This window comes from Chelonia mydas, chromosome 20 (genome assembly GCF_015237465.2).
Source record: "Chelonia mydas isolate rCheMyd1 chromosome 20, rCheMyd1.pri.v2, whole genome shotgun sequence".
Lineage (NCBI taxonomy): Eukaryota > Metazoa > Chordata > Testudines > Cheloniidae > Chelonia > Chelonia mydas.
The window spans coordinates 9,367,062-9,384,509 of record NC_051260.2 but is presented as its reverse complement, the minus strand read 5'-3'; the positions used below and the strand labels follow the sequence as shown (position 1 = coordinate 9,384,509).

Sequence of the window (17,448 nt, the reverse complement as noted above, 5' to 3'; positions counted from 1 at the left end):
CCTAAAGTGACGGAAGGCGTTTTTCTGTAGGCGTCGGAATGCCATGTCCCTGAACGACAGTGGCTTCATTGACGAAAGGGTTTAGCTTCATCTATGTTGAGAGTTAGGTCTGCATAACTATGGTGCGAGGGGGTCTTGATTTTTCACACCCCTAACCAATGTAGCTATGTGAGTCTAACTTTTAAGTGTAGACCAGGCCTACATGTGGGATTTGCTGCTTTAACTAAATCAGTCTAGTTGAAACACACGGTTTTTCCTGGTGGGAGAAGTGGAGGGGACTCATTTATAGAGGGGTAGAGTTTGTCAGTGACAGCAGCCAATGTGATGTGTGGGAATTAAGCTTTATTAAAAACTACCTGAACTGTTCTCATTGCTGATTATTTGCATTGGGCAGCAGATCCCAATTGAGACCAGGGCCCCATTGTGCTAGGCGCTGCACAGACACATAAACCTCATTCACATAGGATCTAAATTGGGATGTTAGTATATTTTAACTTAGCCCTGGTTTAGGCACAAGTTTTGTACCGGTATGACTATGTTGGTTCAGGGTGTGATTTTGTTACGGATATAGTTATACCAGTACAACCCTTAGTGGGGCCACATTTATACCAGTATAACGGGGCCTTAAACTGGTGTAGCTTATTTTGCTTCCCACACCGGAATGAGCTACACATGAGCTATATGCCTCTTATACCAATATAGTTAAAGCAGCTAACTTTCTAGTGTCAATGAGCCCTTTAAAATCACCTGTCTCTTAACTGGATCATTCTCTGATTTTAGGGTGTGTGTGGGCACGTGATGCCTTTAAGCCAGCTAAACTGGTTTTTAACTGGTTTTCTGCAAGGAGAATTTCCTTGGTTTTTGAAGCTGTATGTAGGTGTTAGGTGGAAAACAAGATACCTAAACTCTTCCTTGCCTTCCAGTTTTAATAGAATCCAGAAATGTAGATCTGCTTTTAAAAGCCTCCAATGTTGGGGATTCCACAACCTCCCTTGGAAGTCTGTTCCAGAGTTTAATTATCCTTATAGGTAGAAAGTGTTTCTTAGTATCTAACCTAAATCTCCCTCAATCCAGATTAAGCTGATTACTTCTTGTCCTAACATCAGTGGCCATGGAGAACAATTGAGTACCATCCTATAACAGCCCTAATGCATGTGAAAACTGTTATCAGGTCCCCTGTCAGTCTTCTCTTCTCAAGACAAAACATCTCCACAGTTTTTAATCTGTCCTCATACATTTTCTAAACCTTTGAGCATTTTTGTTGCTTTCCCCATCCACATCTTTTTTAAGATGTGTCACCCACAGTTGGACACAGTTCTCCAGCTGAGGCCTCACCAGTGCTAAGCAGAGTGGCACAATTACTTCCCATGTCTTAGGTATGACAGTCCTGTTAATACACCCCAGAATATTAGCCTTTCTCGCAACTGCATCATATTGTTGACTCATATTCAATTTGTGATCCACTATAACCCCTAGATCCTTTTCAGCAGTACAGCCAGTCATTCCCCATTTTGTAGCTATGCATTTGATTTTTCCTTCCTAAGTGTTGCACTTTGCACTTGTCTTAAACAAATTTCGTTTTGTTGATTTCAGACCAGTTCTCCAATTCGTCAAGGCCATTTTGAATTGTAATTGTGCCCTCCAAAGTTGCTGGTAACCTCTCCTGCCTTGATGTCATCTGCAGATTTTGTAAGCCTACTCTCCGCTCCACTAGCCAAGGCATTAGTGAAAATAGTGAATAGTGCTGAACCCAGGGCAGACCCCTCCAGGGCAGACCCCTCCAGGACAGACCCCTACATGATGACCCCTTTAGATATGTCCCTCCAGTTTGACAGTGAACCATTGATAACAATTCTTTGAGGGCACTCTTTCAACCAGTTTTGCACCTACCTCCTTGTAATTTAATCTAGACCACACTCTCTAGTTTGTTTATGAGACTATAATGTGAGACTGTGTCAAAAGCCTTCCTAAAATCAAGCTATGTCATATCTACAGCTTCCCCACTACTCATTAGGCAAGTAGCTGTGTCAAGGTAGGAAATTAGGCTGATTTCACACGATTTTTTTCTTGCCAAATCCATGTTGGTTATTATATCACTATAATCTCCTCTAGGTGTTTAAAATTGATTTTTAATCATTGGTTCTAGTATCTTTCCAGGCATCAGAGTCAGGCTGACTGGCCTGTAATTCCCCAGGTTCCCTTTGTTCTCATTTTTAAAGATAGGTACTGTGTTTATTCTTCTCCAGTTCTCTGGGGCATCACCTGTCCTCCACGGGTTCTCAGAGACAATCGCGAAGGGTTCTGAGGTTGCTTCAGCTGGTTCTTTAAATGTCCTAGGATGAATTTCATCAGGCCCTGCTCAATTAAATCAATTTAATTTATCTAAATATTCTTAGCTAGTGTACACTTGCCTGCACGTGCATTACTTTTGAAGACACAGAGACGTGGATAGAAGGTCAGATCAACAGTATTTTGTAATCTAAAGAGTAGACACTGTTTCATTATATTCTCTTGGGAGAATGGAAGAATGCCATGCAGAAGAAGAAAAGATCAGCCTCAGAAAGATTAAAAGTGTAGCAGGGAACTTTGAAAATGTGGGAAGAAAGAACTGAAAGGCAGTTCCATTCCTTCATGCATTATTACAGCATAATTGTCAACATGCTAATTATTGTGTATCTTGTGGTTCATTTTTCTACTTATTTATTTCCGTTTAAGATTTGTTTGTAACATTCTAATCAGTGTAAAATAGTGCTGTGTGGGAAGGTATTCACACTGACTCCTCACCATTAGACCATCAGGAAGAAGCCCTGGAATGTGTTCACAGCTGCCATCAAGTGGGTCTTTGGTCCACAGACAATCACAGATCTCATTAAAGCTAATGGGTGCTCTAACCGCTCTTCTTTCTGCCTAAACAGAAGGAGCACTTAAGCCCCTTTATGGAGCAAAGTAGCTGGATGATTGAAGCTACTGCCCAAGGCAATCAGCCTCAAGGCAAAGTCTGAGCAGGACTAAGCTGGGATTCCATCAGTTCCCCAACTAGCAGTAAATGCAAAAAGAAAAGGAGGACTTGTGGCACCTTAGAGACTAACCAATTTATTTGAGCATGAGCTTTCGTGAGCTACAGCTCACTTCATCGGATGATATATATAATGTCTTCTGCAATTTCCACAGTATGCATCCGATGAAGTGAGCTGTAGCTCACGAAAGCTCATGCTCAAATAAATTGGTTAGTCTCTAAGGTGCCACAAGTCCTCCTTTTCTTTTTGCGAATACAGACTAACACGGCTGTTACTCTGAAACCTAGCAGTAAATGAGCAATTCTGAGTGTGTGCTTTTTAAGATGGGTGGCAGTTTTCATACATCTGCAGCCTGCAATTCTTTTCCTCTTGCCTCTGGCCACGTATTTTTGCTTGGACTATAACCTGTGGCCAATGCAATGGTGTTTTGGTTCAAACTCCCCCCAACGTGATGACATTTTGCCTCAAACCCCACCCAGCCTCATGACGCACAGATGCAAATTCCCTCCACTATTTTTAGGTGGTCCGGGTAGGTTTTTTGACCAATCAGGCTGGTTTGGGGCAGTTTCCTGGCAACAAACTGTGCCACTCAGAATTGCAAAGCCTAAGGGACAGATTTTTAAAGGTATTTAGGCACCTAGTGGGATTTTCAAAGGCACCCATACGGTGTTGGTGGCCTAGGTGCTTTTGAAAATCCCAGGACGCATCTGAATGCCTTTAAAGATCTGGCCTTACGTGACTTAGATGGCCAAGTCCCATCTTCAGAAGTGTCTGAGGAGACTAAATCTCACTGAAAGATGAGGTATTTAGGTACCTAATTCCCCTGCCTGAACACCTTTAAGGCCAAAGGTCCTGTGTCACTTTGAAAAATGGGATTTAGCCACCCACGTCACTTAGGCCTTGGAATGCTGCACAAAGCAATGCCTAAATCCCGAGCTCCTTGGGGCACAGGCCCAGCTGGAGCAGCAGGCTTGGAAGGAACTGTGAGCAAGGAACCTGCCTGCTGCTGTTTGTTTCTATGGAGTCCAGGGGAAAAGAACGCCGTGTGCATTCTTTGTAAACAAGCAGGACTGCATCGAAGAATGGATCTGACTCAGACCTCCAAATGGAAAGGACCCAGTCAGGCCCCCAACTAGTAGCTAACGGCTCAGGCCAAAGGGACAAGGGAGTTCCTCTTTAACATGACATCAGCTCACCCATTCCCTACTGTGGGTACATCATGGTTTCCCAGAGCAGCTGGATTTATACAAAGCATCCAACTCCCCCACCCCCTTTCCCCGTTACAGCTCGCTCTAGTTTTTACAGGCCCGGCCTTGGGCTGTCCTTCGAGCTGTTAGTTGTTTTGTATTGCATTAACTCCTAGAAGCTGCAGCAGCAATCAGAGCCCCATCCTGCTAAGTGCTGTCCAGACTCGGGGCTTGACACCATGGGGCAATTGACCAGCGTAGCTACAGCATACTAATAATGAGGCTGATATAACTTCCCCGTGGTTGACACCACTCCAGAATATGAGAGAATGTCCACGTGAGGTGACACACAGTCCCTGCCTCAAAAGGCTTCCAATCTAAATAGACAAGGGCAACCCAGAAGGGAATAGGAAGCATTATCATCTCTAGTTTATAGATAGGGAAGCTGAGACATCCAGAAATTTGCACAAAGTCACACAAGAAAGAACTGGGAATTGAAGCCAGATCTCCTCTGTTGCAGGCCAGTGTTGCAGCCACACGACCATCTCTCTTCTCCCCAACCATCTCCCCTCCATGGTTAGGGTTCCTGCAAGCAGCCCTCTGCCATCATGTTCTATTAGTCAGCACTAAATTTTTCCAGGCTGTGAGAAAGCCTGGCCCTTGCTTCTGCAGCTGGGCGGAAGGGCTGGCACCACCCCAACTCCCAGAACAGCTAGATGTACCTGCTAAAATAAATTAGCAGGCAAAGAGCAACTGTTGAGGGTGAAACTGGCACAATCGTTCATCAGTGTTAGCAGCCCAGTAAAAGTACAGGGGGCTGTTCACACCTGGCTTCTTTGGCTTGGGATTCAGGTTTGACACCACAATCACTCCCTTGACTTCAGTGCAGTCACTCCTCATTTACACCAGTGGGGGCTGAGATCAGAAGCAGGCCCGACCTCACAGCACTTGAGGTTTGTCTCCCAGTCTAGGTTTCTCCCATCTGGCCAAGCCCGCTGTGGCTAGCTGCCCAGGTTTCACAGGAGAAGCCAGCTTACTCAGCCGCTCAGAGAAGAGCCCAGCCGTCACAAAAATCTTTATTATTAGTATCAGCAGCACCATGACAGTGTCTGTGACCTTAAACAAATCCTGCGTCACCTGGTCCTCAGGCCTGGTCTACACTGAGAAGTTAGATCTGAACCTTGTAGTTAAGTTGACCTAAGCCCTGCTGTAGACAGGGGTAGGTCGAAAGAGGAATGCTTTTATTGACCTAGCTACCGCCGCACAGGGAGGTGAGTAACCTCCGTCAATGGGAAACCCCCTTCCATCCACACAGGAAGCAGCTACACTATGGCGCTACAGCAGTGAAGTGCAGACGTGGCCTCAGGGGGGCCGATCCGCCACGTGCGCGGGCAGGGCTGGCCTCACCCTGAGGCGAACTGAGGCGGCCGCCTCAGGTGCCAGACACTAGGCCCCAGAGTTTCAAAGTTTTGGCCCAAGCGAGGGGGCATGGGGGCGTCGTCGGAGCTCTCCGCCTCAGGTGCCAAAAGGTTGTGAGCCAGCCCGGCACGCGGGCATCTTTCCCACTGGAGCATGCGAAACACCTTCAGTCTCACTTGGCGGCACAGCTTAAGCGACTGCGTGATGTGCCAGGATAAAACCCAGGTCTGCTGGGATCCAGCCCCGTGCTGAGCCGGAGAGGCGAGGAGACGGACACAGGCAGCGAGATCGAGAACACGTCTAAACCAGGGATGCCGCAGGGGCACCGTGAAGTGCTGTAGTGTAGACGCTTCTTACATCCACCGAAAGGGTTTTCTCGGGGAAGTGGATTGCCTAGCAGCAAAGAATTCTTCTGTCAACCTAGCTGCATCTAGCCTGGGGGTTAGGTCGGCTTAACTAGGGTGCTTGGGGTGTGAGTTTCCCCATGGCCTGGAGCGACACAGCTAGGTTGATCTAAATTTTAAGCATAGACCAGAGCACAGACAGAGGCAGCCAGAGACCAGTTTTGTTGTTTGTTTTTTATCTGGAGCAGGATTTAATACTTAGAGGCCTGCGCGGATACAAATTTATATCCATAGATAGAAATTGGTATCCGCTGAACCGCAGGGCCCTCCCGGGAACCGCAGCGGCAAAAGGAGCGAGCCATGGGGGTGCAGCTCCCAGGAACCAGCGCCCCACGCCGGCAGCTCAGCCCTGTCCTCTGACGTGGCTGTACAGACCCCAGACAGGAGCAACAGTCATGGAGACAGCTGCATGGCAGGGACAGGAGTGGCAGCCCCCACGGTTCACTCCTTTGGCTGCTGCGGTTCCCGGGAGGGCCCTGTGGTTCAGTGGATACTGATTTCTATCCGTGGATATAAATTTGTATTTGCCCAGGGCTCTGTTAATATTCAGCAACACATGGGATCGATGAGGACCATTCACTGGCCATGCTGTACTTCAAGGCCTCCTGCAATCACTGTAAAAAGTCAAGAGATTTGCTTAACCCATGAGATTTCCAAAAGATTGGGGGGGGGGGGGTGTTATTTGCCATCTAATTTCTAAATCTCAGCCCATGGCTCTCAACCTTTCGAGACTACTGTACCCCTTTCAGGAGTTGGATTGGTCTTGCGTACCCCCAACGTTCACCTCACTTAAAAAAGGACTTGCTTACAAAAATTAGGCATAAAAATACAAAAAGTGTCCCAGTCACACTAGTACTGAAAAACGGCTTCCTTTCTCATTTTTACCATATAATTATAAAATAAAATCAATCAATTGGAATATAAACATTGTACTTACCTTTCAGTGTATAGTATGTAGAGCAGTGGAAAAGTTATTGTCCGTAGGAAATATTAATTTGTACTGACTTTGCTAGTGTTTTTGATGTAGCCTGTTGTAAAACTAGGCAACTATCTAGAGGAGTTGCTGTACCCCCTGGAAGACCTCTGCGTACCCCCAGAGGTACGTGTACCCCTGGGTTGAGAACCATTAGTCTAAGTCACTAGGACAGGGACCATCTTTTTGTTCTGCACCTAGCACAGTGGGGTCCTGGTCCAGGACCCTGGCTCACCACAACACAAAGAAAAGTAGCAACAAGAAGTCATTTTTAAAGCTTTTAGTTTTCTCTGCGCCCCTGAAGGCTAGAAACTTTTTTAAAAATGGAAGTTGAAATTCTCACCTAATCATGACTTCTGGAGCTAGGGCTTTAAGAAAAAACAAACAAAAAACAACACCCACACCAAACACAACACTGGGAGGAGGGGGCAGATCCCAAACCAGAAGCTGCAGCCCATGGGAACATAGCATAAGCCCATAGAAGGGGGCGCAAGCCCTGAGGGCAGGCTGGGGTCTCACTCGCTTACAGCTCAGCCCAGAATAATAGCTTCAGCCTGGCACATTGACCAAGACTCGGGAAGCAACCAGAGACATGGTGGGAGGTGGCAGGAAGTTTAATCTGATGCTTGGGTGACGGTTGCCATGTTGGCTAACGGTGGGGATTGAACTGGGGCTCTCCAGAGCTGAAAGCACAAGCAGCTACAGGTTGAACTAAAGAGTCAAGGCTCCTTAGGTAGGGCTGCAACTGTCCTTTGCGGATGGGGAACCTGGGAACACCCGCTGCCCAGCTGGTTAAATCTGCAATTAAAAGCAGGTGCCCCCCTGTGGGGAAGGGTGCAGCAGATTCTGGGAAGCCACCAGCACCTTTGATACGCTGACTGCAGTTCAGTATTAAAACCAAAAAACTTTATTGGAGAAGCGATGAGTGGATACAAGTACAGAGCAGGTAGAGGAGAGGCAACTTCCACAGCCAGAGGGATTAAAATAAAGTATGCACGGGAGCACCATGCAACAAGCCATCATGGCTAGTCCAGATCCGTCTTGGTCCCCTCTGTGCCCATGTGCAGAGCTCGGGCTCCAAAACCATCCCAAAGATAGCCCTGAGCCATGGTCACCCAGCTCCACCTTGCAGCGCTGAGTCACCTTCTTCAGCATGAAGAGGCAGCCTGCAGATACTACAGATCCCAGCAGCCCATGCTCCAGCCCAGCAATTGGGATCAGTGGGGAGCAGAGCATGCTGGGACTTGTAGTCTTCTAAGGCTATATGTTCGGGTTAGCGAGGAGATATGGCTGCATGCTGTTCTGTTTTATAAAGTGTCAGCCAGGCTATATTTGGGTAGCCCCTACACCTCCCACCAAGGGGAGCTCTTGGAATACTGGCTCCCACTTCCAACCCTTTCCTTCCAAGACCCTTGTCAAGGAGGAGGGGGAAGGGAAGAAAACTCACACTAAAATCAAGTTTAAAACTCTTATAAAGTTATCCCTGATCGTGTACATTCATTTACGACATGAGACATTCAGAATTTTAATTCAGAGCTATTATTTCAAGCACTTCTGTGATTGGTTTTTAAATAGACTATGTAGACTTTTTGTGATTAGTTTCTATATAGACTATCTCCTCCCTCAGCCCCAAAAGGAACATCCCACCAGAAAATGGACAACTGGGGCATCTAAATGACTTTGGAGAAATCTACCCCAACTTCCTTATGCCTTTGAAAACAAACCTGTCTCCCAGCCAGTCAGCAACATCCCCAGATTTCTGCAGGCCAGAACAAGCCAGGAGATCAAGGATTGAAGGGAGCGGCTGGTGCAGATGCCTTGATTTGCAAGGGCTTATTCTGCCATTGCATCATGAACAGGGCATAGGCTGTGAGTCGGGAGACTCCAATTTTTAAGTCCAGAAGGGACTTGTCATGAAAGGTAAGAAAGCTCAGAGTCCCACCTGCAATATTGCTCCAGGGCTCCTGCATTTTAACACCTGGCCCCCAATGTACCTGCTTTTAATGATAAGGTTACACCTCTGATTACACCAGTGCCCTCCATCACCGGATCAGTGACATCCAGATTAGCGTATGGCTCACTGGGGCTCCCTGGTCTGTGCCACTGTCTTTCCTGGGGATTTTAGCCTCTGTCCCTAGCCCTGTTATACAGGCTGTTAGGGAGGTGGCTGGCACCAGTCCACTCAGCCAGTGGCTTGGTTGTAGCAGGGGAAGATCACGGTCTGGTCGACAGGAAGCATGCGTGGCTGGAAGGTGGAGGGAAGCCTCAGTCAGTCGCTGCTGCTGGAGGAGGAGGAGGACGACGAGGAATGCTGCAGGAAAGGGGAGAGAAATCGTGAGGCTTGGACCTCAGCCCAGGGAGTTGACATGCTGTTGGCAGGTGGATGGCTGGGAGTAGAAAAGAAGAGGGCACCCTGCTAACAGAGTCCTGAGCTGCTGCCCATGGAAGCAGGGCTCAGCGCCCACAGGGGACCCCCTACACATCCCACCAACCACTGCCACCCCACCCCCCCCATGTCACAGGATTTGTGCAGTTGGCAAGGGGGGGTCTTGGGTCTACTGCCAACCCCGTGCACCAACACCCACCCCTGCCACACATCCGTATCACAGGGGCTCCCCTGCCCTGCCCAGAGGAGTTCCCCTAATTGCATTGCCCCCTCCCCACACTGTAAAGTGGGGGGTTGTCTTAATCATGGAGACTAGGAACTAAACCAAGACCCTCCAGACTAGGGTGACCAGATGTCCCATTTTTAAAGGGACAGTCCCATTTTGGGGGACTTTTTCTTATATAGGCGCCTATTACCCCCCCACCCCTGTCCCGTTTTTTCAGTTGCTATCTGGTCACCCTACTCCAGACTCATGTAATGAGGAACCGGTGGCACTGGCTGCACTCAAGCCACCATTCAGGAGGTGGAAGCGTCCCCGTCCCAAGCCCTGAGCGAGCCAGCTGCCCTCCCTGGCATGGTTCAGTGACAGCACTAATTGCTGAATAGATGGAGGGCAGGGGAGACCCATGCACAGGTGCTGAGAAAAACCCCAACACACAAGCCTTCTCCTTTCCCTCCCCCAACCCAGCATGTACCTCTTGTTGTGATCTGTATGCTATGTATAACTTGTTACTCAAAAGGTCTGTCTCCCCCCCCCGCTCCCATTTTGTCTCCTCTCCCTCTTTGAATACCTTTCCCCCACCCCTCCTTCCTGGAATGCTTGTGGGATGAATGGGCTGCTCAAACAGCTGGAAGATCAGAAGAGCTCCCAGGTAGACAAGGTGTCTGGGACTCTGATTAGGCAGCGATCATACACCCAATGCATGGACACTGCCCGAGGTGGAGTGTCACCAACCAGATGTGGCCAAGTCATCTCTAGTCGCAGGCCATGAGGAGCAGGTCCTTAAAAGGGGAAGGGGCCAGTGCTCAGGAGCGCACTCACAAGATTGTACCTCCCGGGAAGGCCCTTCCCAGGGACCGCCTGGCCAGTGGTCCGCTGCGTTGCATTCCATCGTGCCTCGGGAAGACTGACCTTCATTGCACCATCCATGGCTGCACTGTGAAACACTTACCTTGAAGGATCCTGACCTCTCCAGCGCTGTGCCTGTCCTGGGAGCGCGAGTATGCGAGGCTCTTTTGAGCTTAGCTATCAGTATAATAAATGTGCTGCTTTCTGCCAAACACTGGTGGGTCATTAGTCCTCCCTAAGCTTACTAGCTGGCCCAACTTTGGATAACACCTCTGACCACCACGCCAGAATGCACTCCCGCCCACCTCGCACCCACTGACCTTTCCATGCTTGTGCACCTTGTGTGGCTTGTGCACCTTGTGAGCCTTCTTCATCTTCTTCCTCATCTTCTTCGCCGCCTTCTTGTCCAGCACTTGGGTCCCGATGGCGACAGTCCCAGGCATCAGGGGGTTAATACCCATCCCCCCGGGCATGCCAGGAGCAGGTGGTGGATAGGGACCCAGAGGGTAGCCAGGCTGCTGGCTGGGGAAAGGGGGTTGAATGGGGTGGCCGGGGGGGTATGCAGGCTGCCCTGGAACCCCTGCTGGAGGGATGGGATAGGAGCCAGGGGGCGCTGTGCCCGGGGGGAAGGCAGGGTTCCCAGCAGGAGGGTAGGCAGGATTGGAACCAGGTGGGTACATGGGGTTGGGAGGGAAGGCCGCTCCGGGGTAGGCACCAGGCTGTCCTGGAAGGAGAATAAACCAGTGTCACAGCCAGCAAGAGAAGAGAGACACCCTGTGGAGCAATATCCCCCCCTCTGCCCTGCTCCCAGCCCCACCCTGCAGTATCACTGGGGCTTCCCCACCTCACTGCCCCCCCTGCCCCCGTCCCCTCCTGTGACAGTGCAGGGGAGCGAAACCAAGTGTTACAGGCTTGGCTGCTGCTCCCTAGCTTTGCCTCCCTGCTTTGCTGCTTCGGGGGGGGGGGGGGAGGGGGAGGGAGTCCCCTGGTTCCTGCAGGTGCAGTTGCCCCCTCTGGACTGCAGTGATACCCCCCAGTGGGTTGCCAGCAGGGGTAATTGACCAGGTCCTGGGAATCTAAGAGCACCAGCTGCAACTGCTTGAGCTAAAGGAACCGCGCCATTGGCTTAGCTGACTCCAATCTCTGTACACATTTCCGCCACTAGTAGGGTACGGCCATAAGAACGACCACAGTGGCTCAGACCACTGGTTCCGCTAGCCCAGTATCCTGTTGTCAGCGGCCAATCCCAGGTGCTCCAGAGGAAATGAACAGAACAGGGCAATTTATCTAGTGATCTATCCCCGTCATCCAGTCCTAGCTTCTGGCAGTCAGAGGCTAGGGACACACAGATCATGGGGCGCGTCCCTGACCATCTTGGCTAATAGCCATCCATGGACCTATCCTCCATGAACGTTTCATTCTTTTTCGAACCCACTTATACTTTTGGCCTTCACAACATCCCCCGGCAACGAATTCCACAGGCTGACTGCGTGTTGTGTGAAGCAGTACTTTCTTTTGTTCGTTTTAAACCTGCTGCCTAGTAATCTCATTGGGTGACCCCTGGTTCTTGGGTTATGGGACGGGATAAATAACACTTCCGTATTCACTTTCTCCACACCAGTCATGACTTTATAGCCCTCTATCATATCCCTCCTTAGTCATCTTAGTTTTTTGAATCTCTTCCCATATGGAAGCTGTTCCATCCCCCTAAACATTTTTGTTACCCTTCTCTGTACTTTTTCCACTTCTGATGTATCAGTTTTGAGATGGGGTGACCAGAATTACACACAGTATTCCAGGGGTGGGTGTACCACGGGTTTATCATAATGCCAATATGATATTTTCTGTCTCATTATGTATCCCTTGCCTAATGGGTCCTAATATTCAACTGGCCTTTTTGGCTGCTGCAGCTGCACATTGAGCAGATGTTTTCAGAGAACTATCCGCAATGACTACCAGATCGCTTTCTTGAGTGGTAGCTGCTACTTTAAACCCCATCACCTTGCAGGTATAACTGGGGTTTTTTGTTTTCCAGCGTGCATTGCTCTGCATTTACCACCACTGAATTTCATGGGCCCAGTCACCCAGTTTCGTGAGATCCCTTTATAACTCTTTGCAGTCAGTTTTGAACTTACCTATTGTGAGTAATTTTGGATCGTCTGCAAATTTGCCACTTCACTATTTACCCCTTTTTCCAGATCATTTATGAATACGTTGAACAGCACTGGTCCCAGCACAGATCCTTGGGGGACCCTGCTATTTACCTTTCCCCACAATAAAAACTGACCATTTATTCCTCCCCTTTCTTTCCTATCTTTTAACCAGTTACTGATCTATGAGAGGATCTGTCCCTTTATCCCACGACTGCCTACTTTGCTCAAGAGCCTTTGGTGGAGGACCTTGTCAAAGGCTTTCTGAAAGTCCAAGTACACTACAGCCACTGGATCACCCTTGGCCACATATTTGTTGATCCCCTCAAAGAATTCTAATAGATTGGTGAGGCATGATTTTTCTTGACAAAAGCCACATAGACTCTTCCCCAACATATCGTGATTATCTATGTGTCTAACAATTCTGTTCTTTTCTATAGTTGCAAACAATCTGCCTACTATGAAGTTAGGCTCACCAGCCTGTAATTACCAGGATTGCCTCTGGAGCCTTTTTAAAAAAATAGTTACATTAGTTACCCTCTAGTCACTTTGTACAGAGGCTGATTTAAGCAATAAGTTACATAGTACAACTAGTAGTTCTGCAATTTCATATCTGAGTTCCTTCGGAACTCTTGGGTGAATCCCAGCTGGTCCTGTTGATTTATTACTGTTTAATTCCATAACTTCCTCTGTTGACACCACTATATGGGACAGTTTCTCAGCTCTGTCACCAAAAAAGACTAGCTCAGGCATGGGAATCTCCCTCTCGTGCTCTGCAGTGGAAGACCGATGCAGAGTTAGCATGGGGCACATGCTGCGTCTGCGTCCCACAGAACCTGCCACCAAAACCTCCAGTTCATTTCACGTGGACCACCCAAGCTGGACTAGATTTGAACCTGCCGCTTTAGAGGCAAAAGGGAGCCCCGTATCCCTTCTTTCCCCTGCTGAGGCAAAGAACAGGGGAGCACCAGAGGGAAAGCCAGAGGAGCAGCTGAGAAACCTGCCAGACTTGCCACCACTCCTGTTGTCCCTCACCTGCGTTGGGATTCCACATGGTTAGAGAGGAGAAGTGTCCTGACACCTGGAGGGAAAGACACACTGTTAGGCAAAGCGAGTAAGTTTCACAGGGGAAGCATGGAGAAGAGAACACCAGAAGGGGACAGCTTGCTGTTTGCATCCCTAACAGAGATCAGGGCCTGCCCTAGAGAGCCTGCAGTCTAACTAGACAAAGGATGGAAGAGGAGACCGGAGAAGGGCAGTGCTTTGACCTAAGCCACCTTCGCAGAGCCAGGAGCAAAACCCAGGTCTCTTGGCTGCCAGCCCAATGCTCTAGCCACCAGGCCCCATGTCCTCATCAAGAGGCAGCTCAGGCTGGTGACTGATTTTCCATCCCTTCTGGGAGGAGAAGTCCCCAGCCCCCACCCTCCCGGTCTCCTCTCCTGCTGGTCCTGCAGCGTGTGTACCCAAGCAAATGAGCAGAGGAACAAAGAGGATCACAGGAGGAAGCAGCTGCCGTAACTATCTAGCCAAGCAGGTGTGGCTTGGAGCAACGCATGCAGCCCAAGCTCCGCCGACTCTGGTTCTGGGGACTCGGAGCCAATGTAACTCTCCCACCAGTGCACACCCCCCCACAGACAATGGCACTGAGACGCCTACACGGGAGAGGCCACTGGGTTAATTCAGAACTCCCCCGCCCTGAGCTGCTTGACAGGCACCCCCACATCTTCCTGCATCCACTGCTCCAGCCCCATCACCTCCCCGGCTTCCTCTGCCGTCCCCCAACACTGCACCCCACATGCCCTCCAAGCTCCTCCACCGCCCTCTGCAAACTCCACTTAATCTCTGCTTCAGGCCATCAGCTCCCCTCCCCACCCCTTTGCGCTAGGTGCTGTCCACCCCCAGACAGCCCCCTGCCCCAAAGACCTTACAATCAAGGCCACAGCTCCAATAGTGTTAAACCAGCTCTGGGCAAGGAAACCCGGCCACACGCAGTATCTGAAACCCAAACCTCTAGCGTTCTTTTCCTCTCTCCCCAGACACTGCTCGGCAACAGTCACCGTGAAACAAGAATTTACAGCTGGATTGAGATGGGGGAAGGGGTCCCCTATGCAGACCCGGAGACCCCCCACTCCTCAGTGTCAAACTAACTCCAGACTTCCTTTGGCACCACCGCCATTCCTTGGAGGAGCATGGGAAAGCAGACACTCCAGCCACCCTTAGCCCTCCCACATGAGAGGGGCAATTATACGTCAGCCCTCAGCTCTGTATCTGCACCTGGTGCATTGTGTGTGTGTGTGCGTGCGTGTGGAGGGGGGACGGGGGTTTGGTGTAGAAGACACATTCAGGGGACAATGCTTTGCTACAAGAAATGAGCTTAATGCAGCCCCAGCTCCCATTCCAACACCGTCCCTCCCGCCCCCGCAACACACAAACACACATACAGATCTGTACAGAAAGAACAACAACTCAGGCTAGTCAAATCGATTCAGAGCAAAGTGAAACCGACCCAGCCCGTCCCAGTCCACCCTCCCAGGCAGAGCTGGGTCCAAGGCCAGGCAGCACAAAGTGACTCAGCTAGATTAAAAACTGATGAGATCTCAAGGGTGGAGCAAAGTTCAGGAGCAGGGACACCCCACCCCACGCCCTGCAGCACAGGACAGCCAGCCAGTGCTTAATTTGTGCTGACAGAGGTGCTGGGCTACAAACCGTCAAGCCATTTTTTTACATTCATAACTGATGCAGCAAACTCAGAGGTGCCAGGGCTACAAACTGCCAAGCCCAGAGATGCCAGGGCTCAGCCCTGGCACAAATTAAGCACTGGACACAGCTGTGTTGCCGCCCAGAGGGGACCAGCTCTCTCTCATGAAGGTTGGCAGTTCAGCCAAAGAGCTGATGGGGGAGGCAGAGGGTCAGTCACCCACGCAGACTGCAACTCATTGAGGACCCACAGAGTTACGATACCCCAAGCCAAGCCTCACACCCACCCCTCCGAAAATTCAGGGGGTAGTGGGAAAGCAGCCCCCAAGAGGTCTGTAGCCAGAGCAGAAGTAGTCTAGCTACCAACAACGGATGAGAATAAGATTTGGGGTATGCAAATTACAGGGACAGAAGAGGGGTGTGCATGGGATGGGGGGCAGACAGAGGGGTATGCATGGGGGTTGCGCAGCAGATCATGCACCAGAGGTGGACAGACAGACAGAAGGGTGTGCAGGGTGGACGCAGAGGGGGATGGACTGACAGCTGTGTGTGGGGAGGATACACAAACAGAGGGACGGATAGACAGAGGGGTGTGCAGGGGGATATACAGAGGGGCATGCATGGGGGAAGGACAGACAGAGGGGTGTGCGGGGGGATGCACAGAGGGACGGAGAGACTGACAGCTGTGTGGGGGAGGACACAAGGAGGGGCACACATGGGACAGGGATGGACAGGCAGAGGGGCGTGCGGGGGGATACACGGCTGGGAGGGACGGACAAACTGACAGGGACGTGCGGGGTGGGATACATAGGGAGGCACGGATGGACAGAGGGATGTGCACAGACAGGAGTGTGCAGGGGGGATGCACAGACAGAGGAACAGGTGTGTAGGGGGAGGGATAGATGGACAGACAGTTGTGCAGGGGGGGGACATGCGAGGGGAGGGAGGGACAGACAGACAGAGGGGTGTGCACAGGGGACAGACAGGGGACACACAGGGAAGAGGGACGGGGGGACAGAGGGGTGTGTGGGGGGATACACAGACAGGGAGAGGGACGGGGGAGAGGGACGGACAGACTGACAGCTGTGGGGGGGACACGCGAGGGGAGGGAAGGACAGACAGGGATGGGAGGGCAGGGGTATACATGGGGAGGGAGGGATGGGGGAACGGACAGGGGTGGACAGACAGCGGGGTGTGCAGGGGGATACACGGGGGAGAGGGAGGGACAGACAGAGGGACGGGGGGACAGAGGGGTGTGCAGGGGGGGACAAAGACAGGGGGACAGAGGGGTGTGCGGGGGGGAGAGGGAGGGACAGACAGAAGGATATGCAGGGGGATACACGGGGGAGAGGGAGGGACAGACAGAGGGACGGGGGGACAGAGGGGTGTGCAGGGGGGGACAAACAGACAGGGGGACAGAGGGGTGTGCAGGGGGGGAGAGGGAGGGACGGACAGACAGACAGAGGGGTGTGCAAGGGGGATGCACAGACAGAGGGATGGGGGAGAGGAACGGGGGGGCAGGGGAGAGAGAGAGAGAGAGAGAGAGAGGAAGGGAGGGACAGACAGACAAAGCCCCCCCGCTCGCCCGCCATCACCTTGGCACCAGGCAGCTCCGCTCCCGAGCTCCCCAGCTGTGCCCCGCCGGCTTCCTGGAAGCGCTGGTGTCCCCGGCCCGCCCGGCCCCCATTGGCTGGCGCCGGCCCGAGGCGGCCCGCACTGGCTGGCCCCGCTGTCCGTCACCCCCGGGCCGCGCTGGCGGGAGGGGGCCGCTGGCCCCGCTTACAAGGGCCGCGGCCGCCTCCGCCCCGGGCGTGGGGGGAGGGGCAGGTTCGTACCTGGCCCCGCCGGGAGCAGGGACTCGCTACACGTGGGGGCGGGACTCCGGACTCCTGGGTTCTCTCCCCAGCTCCGGGAGGGGGGTGGGGTCTCGTGGGTTAAAGCGGGGGGGGGCTGGGACTCCGGACTCCTGGGTTCTCTCCCCAGCTCCGGGAGGGGGGTGGGGTCTCGTGGGTTAAAGCGGGGGGGGGGCTGGGACTCCGGACTCCTGGGTTCTCTCCCCAGCTCCGGGAGGGGGGTGCGGTCTTGTGGGTTAAAGCGGGGTGGGGGGGCTGGGCATTCGGACTCCTGGGTTCTCTCCCCAGCTCCG

At 51.5% G+C, this 17,448-nt stretch overlaps 1 protein-coding gene across 1 annotated transcript; it reads right to left on the bottom strand.

Annotated features, from left to right (window-relative positions):
• Positions 1–7,884: 7,884 nt before the first annotated feature.
• On the bottom strand, positions 7,885–17,094 carry PRR13 (proline rich 13). The gene is made up of 4 exons (XM_037883995.2): positions 16,898–17,094; positions 13,641–13,686; positions 10,776–11,179; positions 7,885–9,311 (listed from the first exon to the last, which is right to left on the bottom strand). The coding sequence occupies exons 2-4, from the start codon at positions 13,657–13,659 to the stop codon at positions 9,270–9,272; spliced, it is 465 nt and encodes a 154-aa protein (XP_037739923.1). The 5' UTR covers positions 13,660–13,686; positions 16,898–17,094; the 3' UTR covers positions 7,885–9,269.
• Positions 17,095–17,448: the final 354 nt, after the last annotated feature.

What these genes read in the sequence shown, in the direction of transcription:
- PRR13 (XM_037883995.2), bottom strand. An exon ending in AGGTGCACAAGCATGGAAAG is followed by an intron (nt 9,312 to 10,775) that starts GTCAGTGGGTGC and finishes CCTTTCCTGCAG; the next exon opens with CATTCCTCGTCGTCCTCCTC.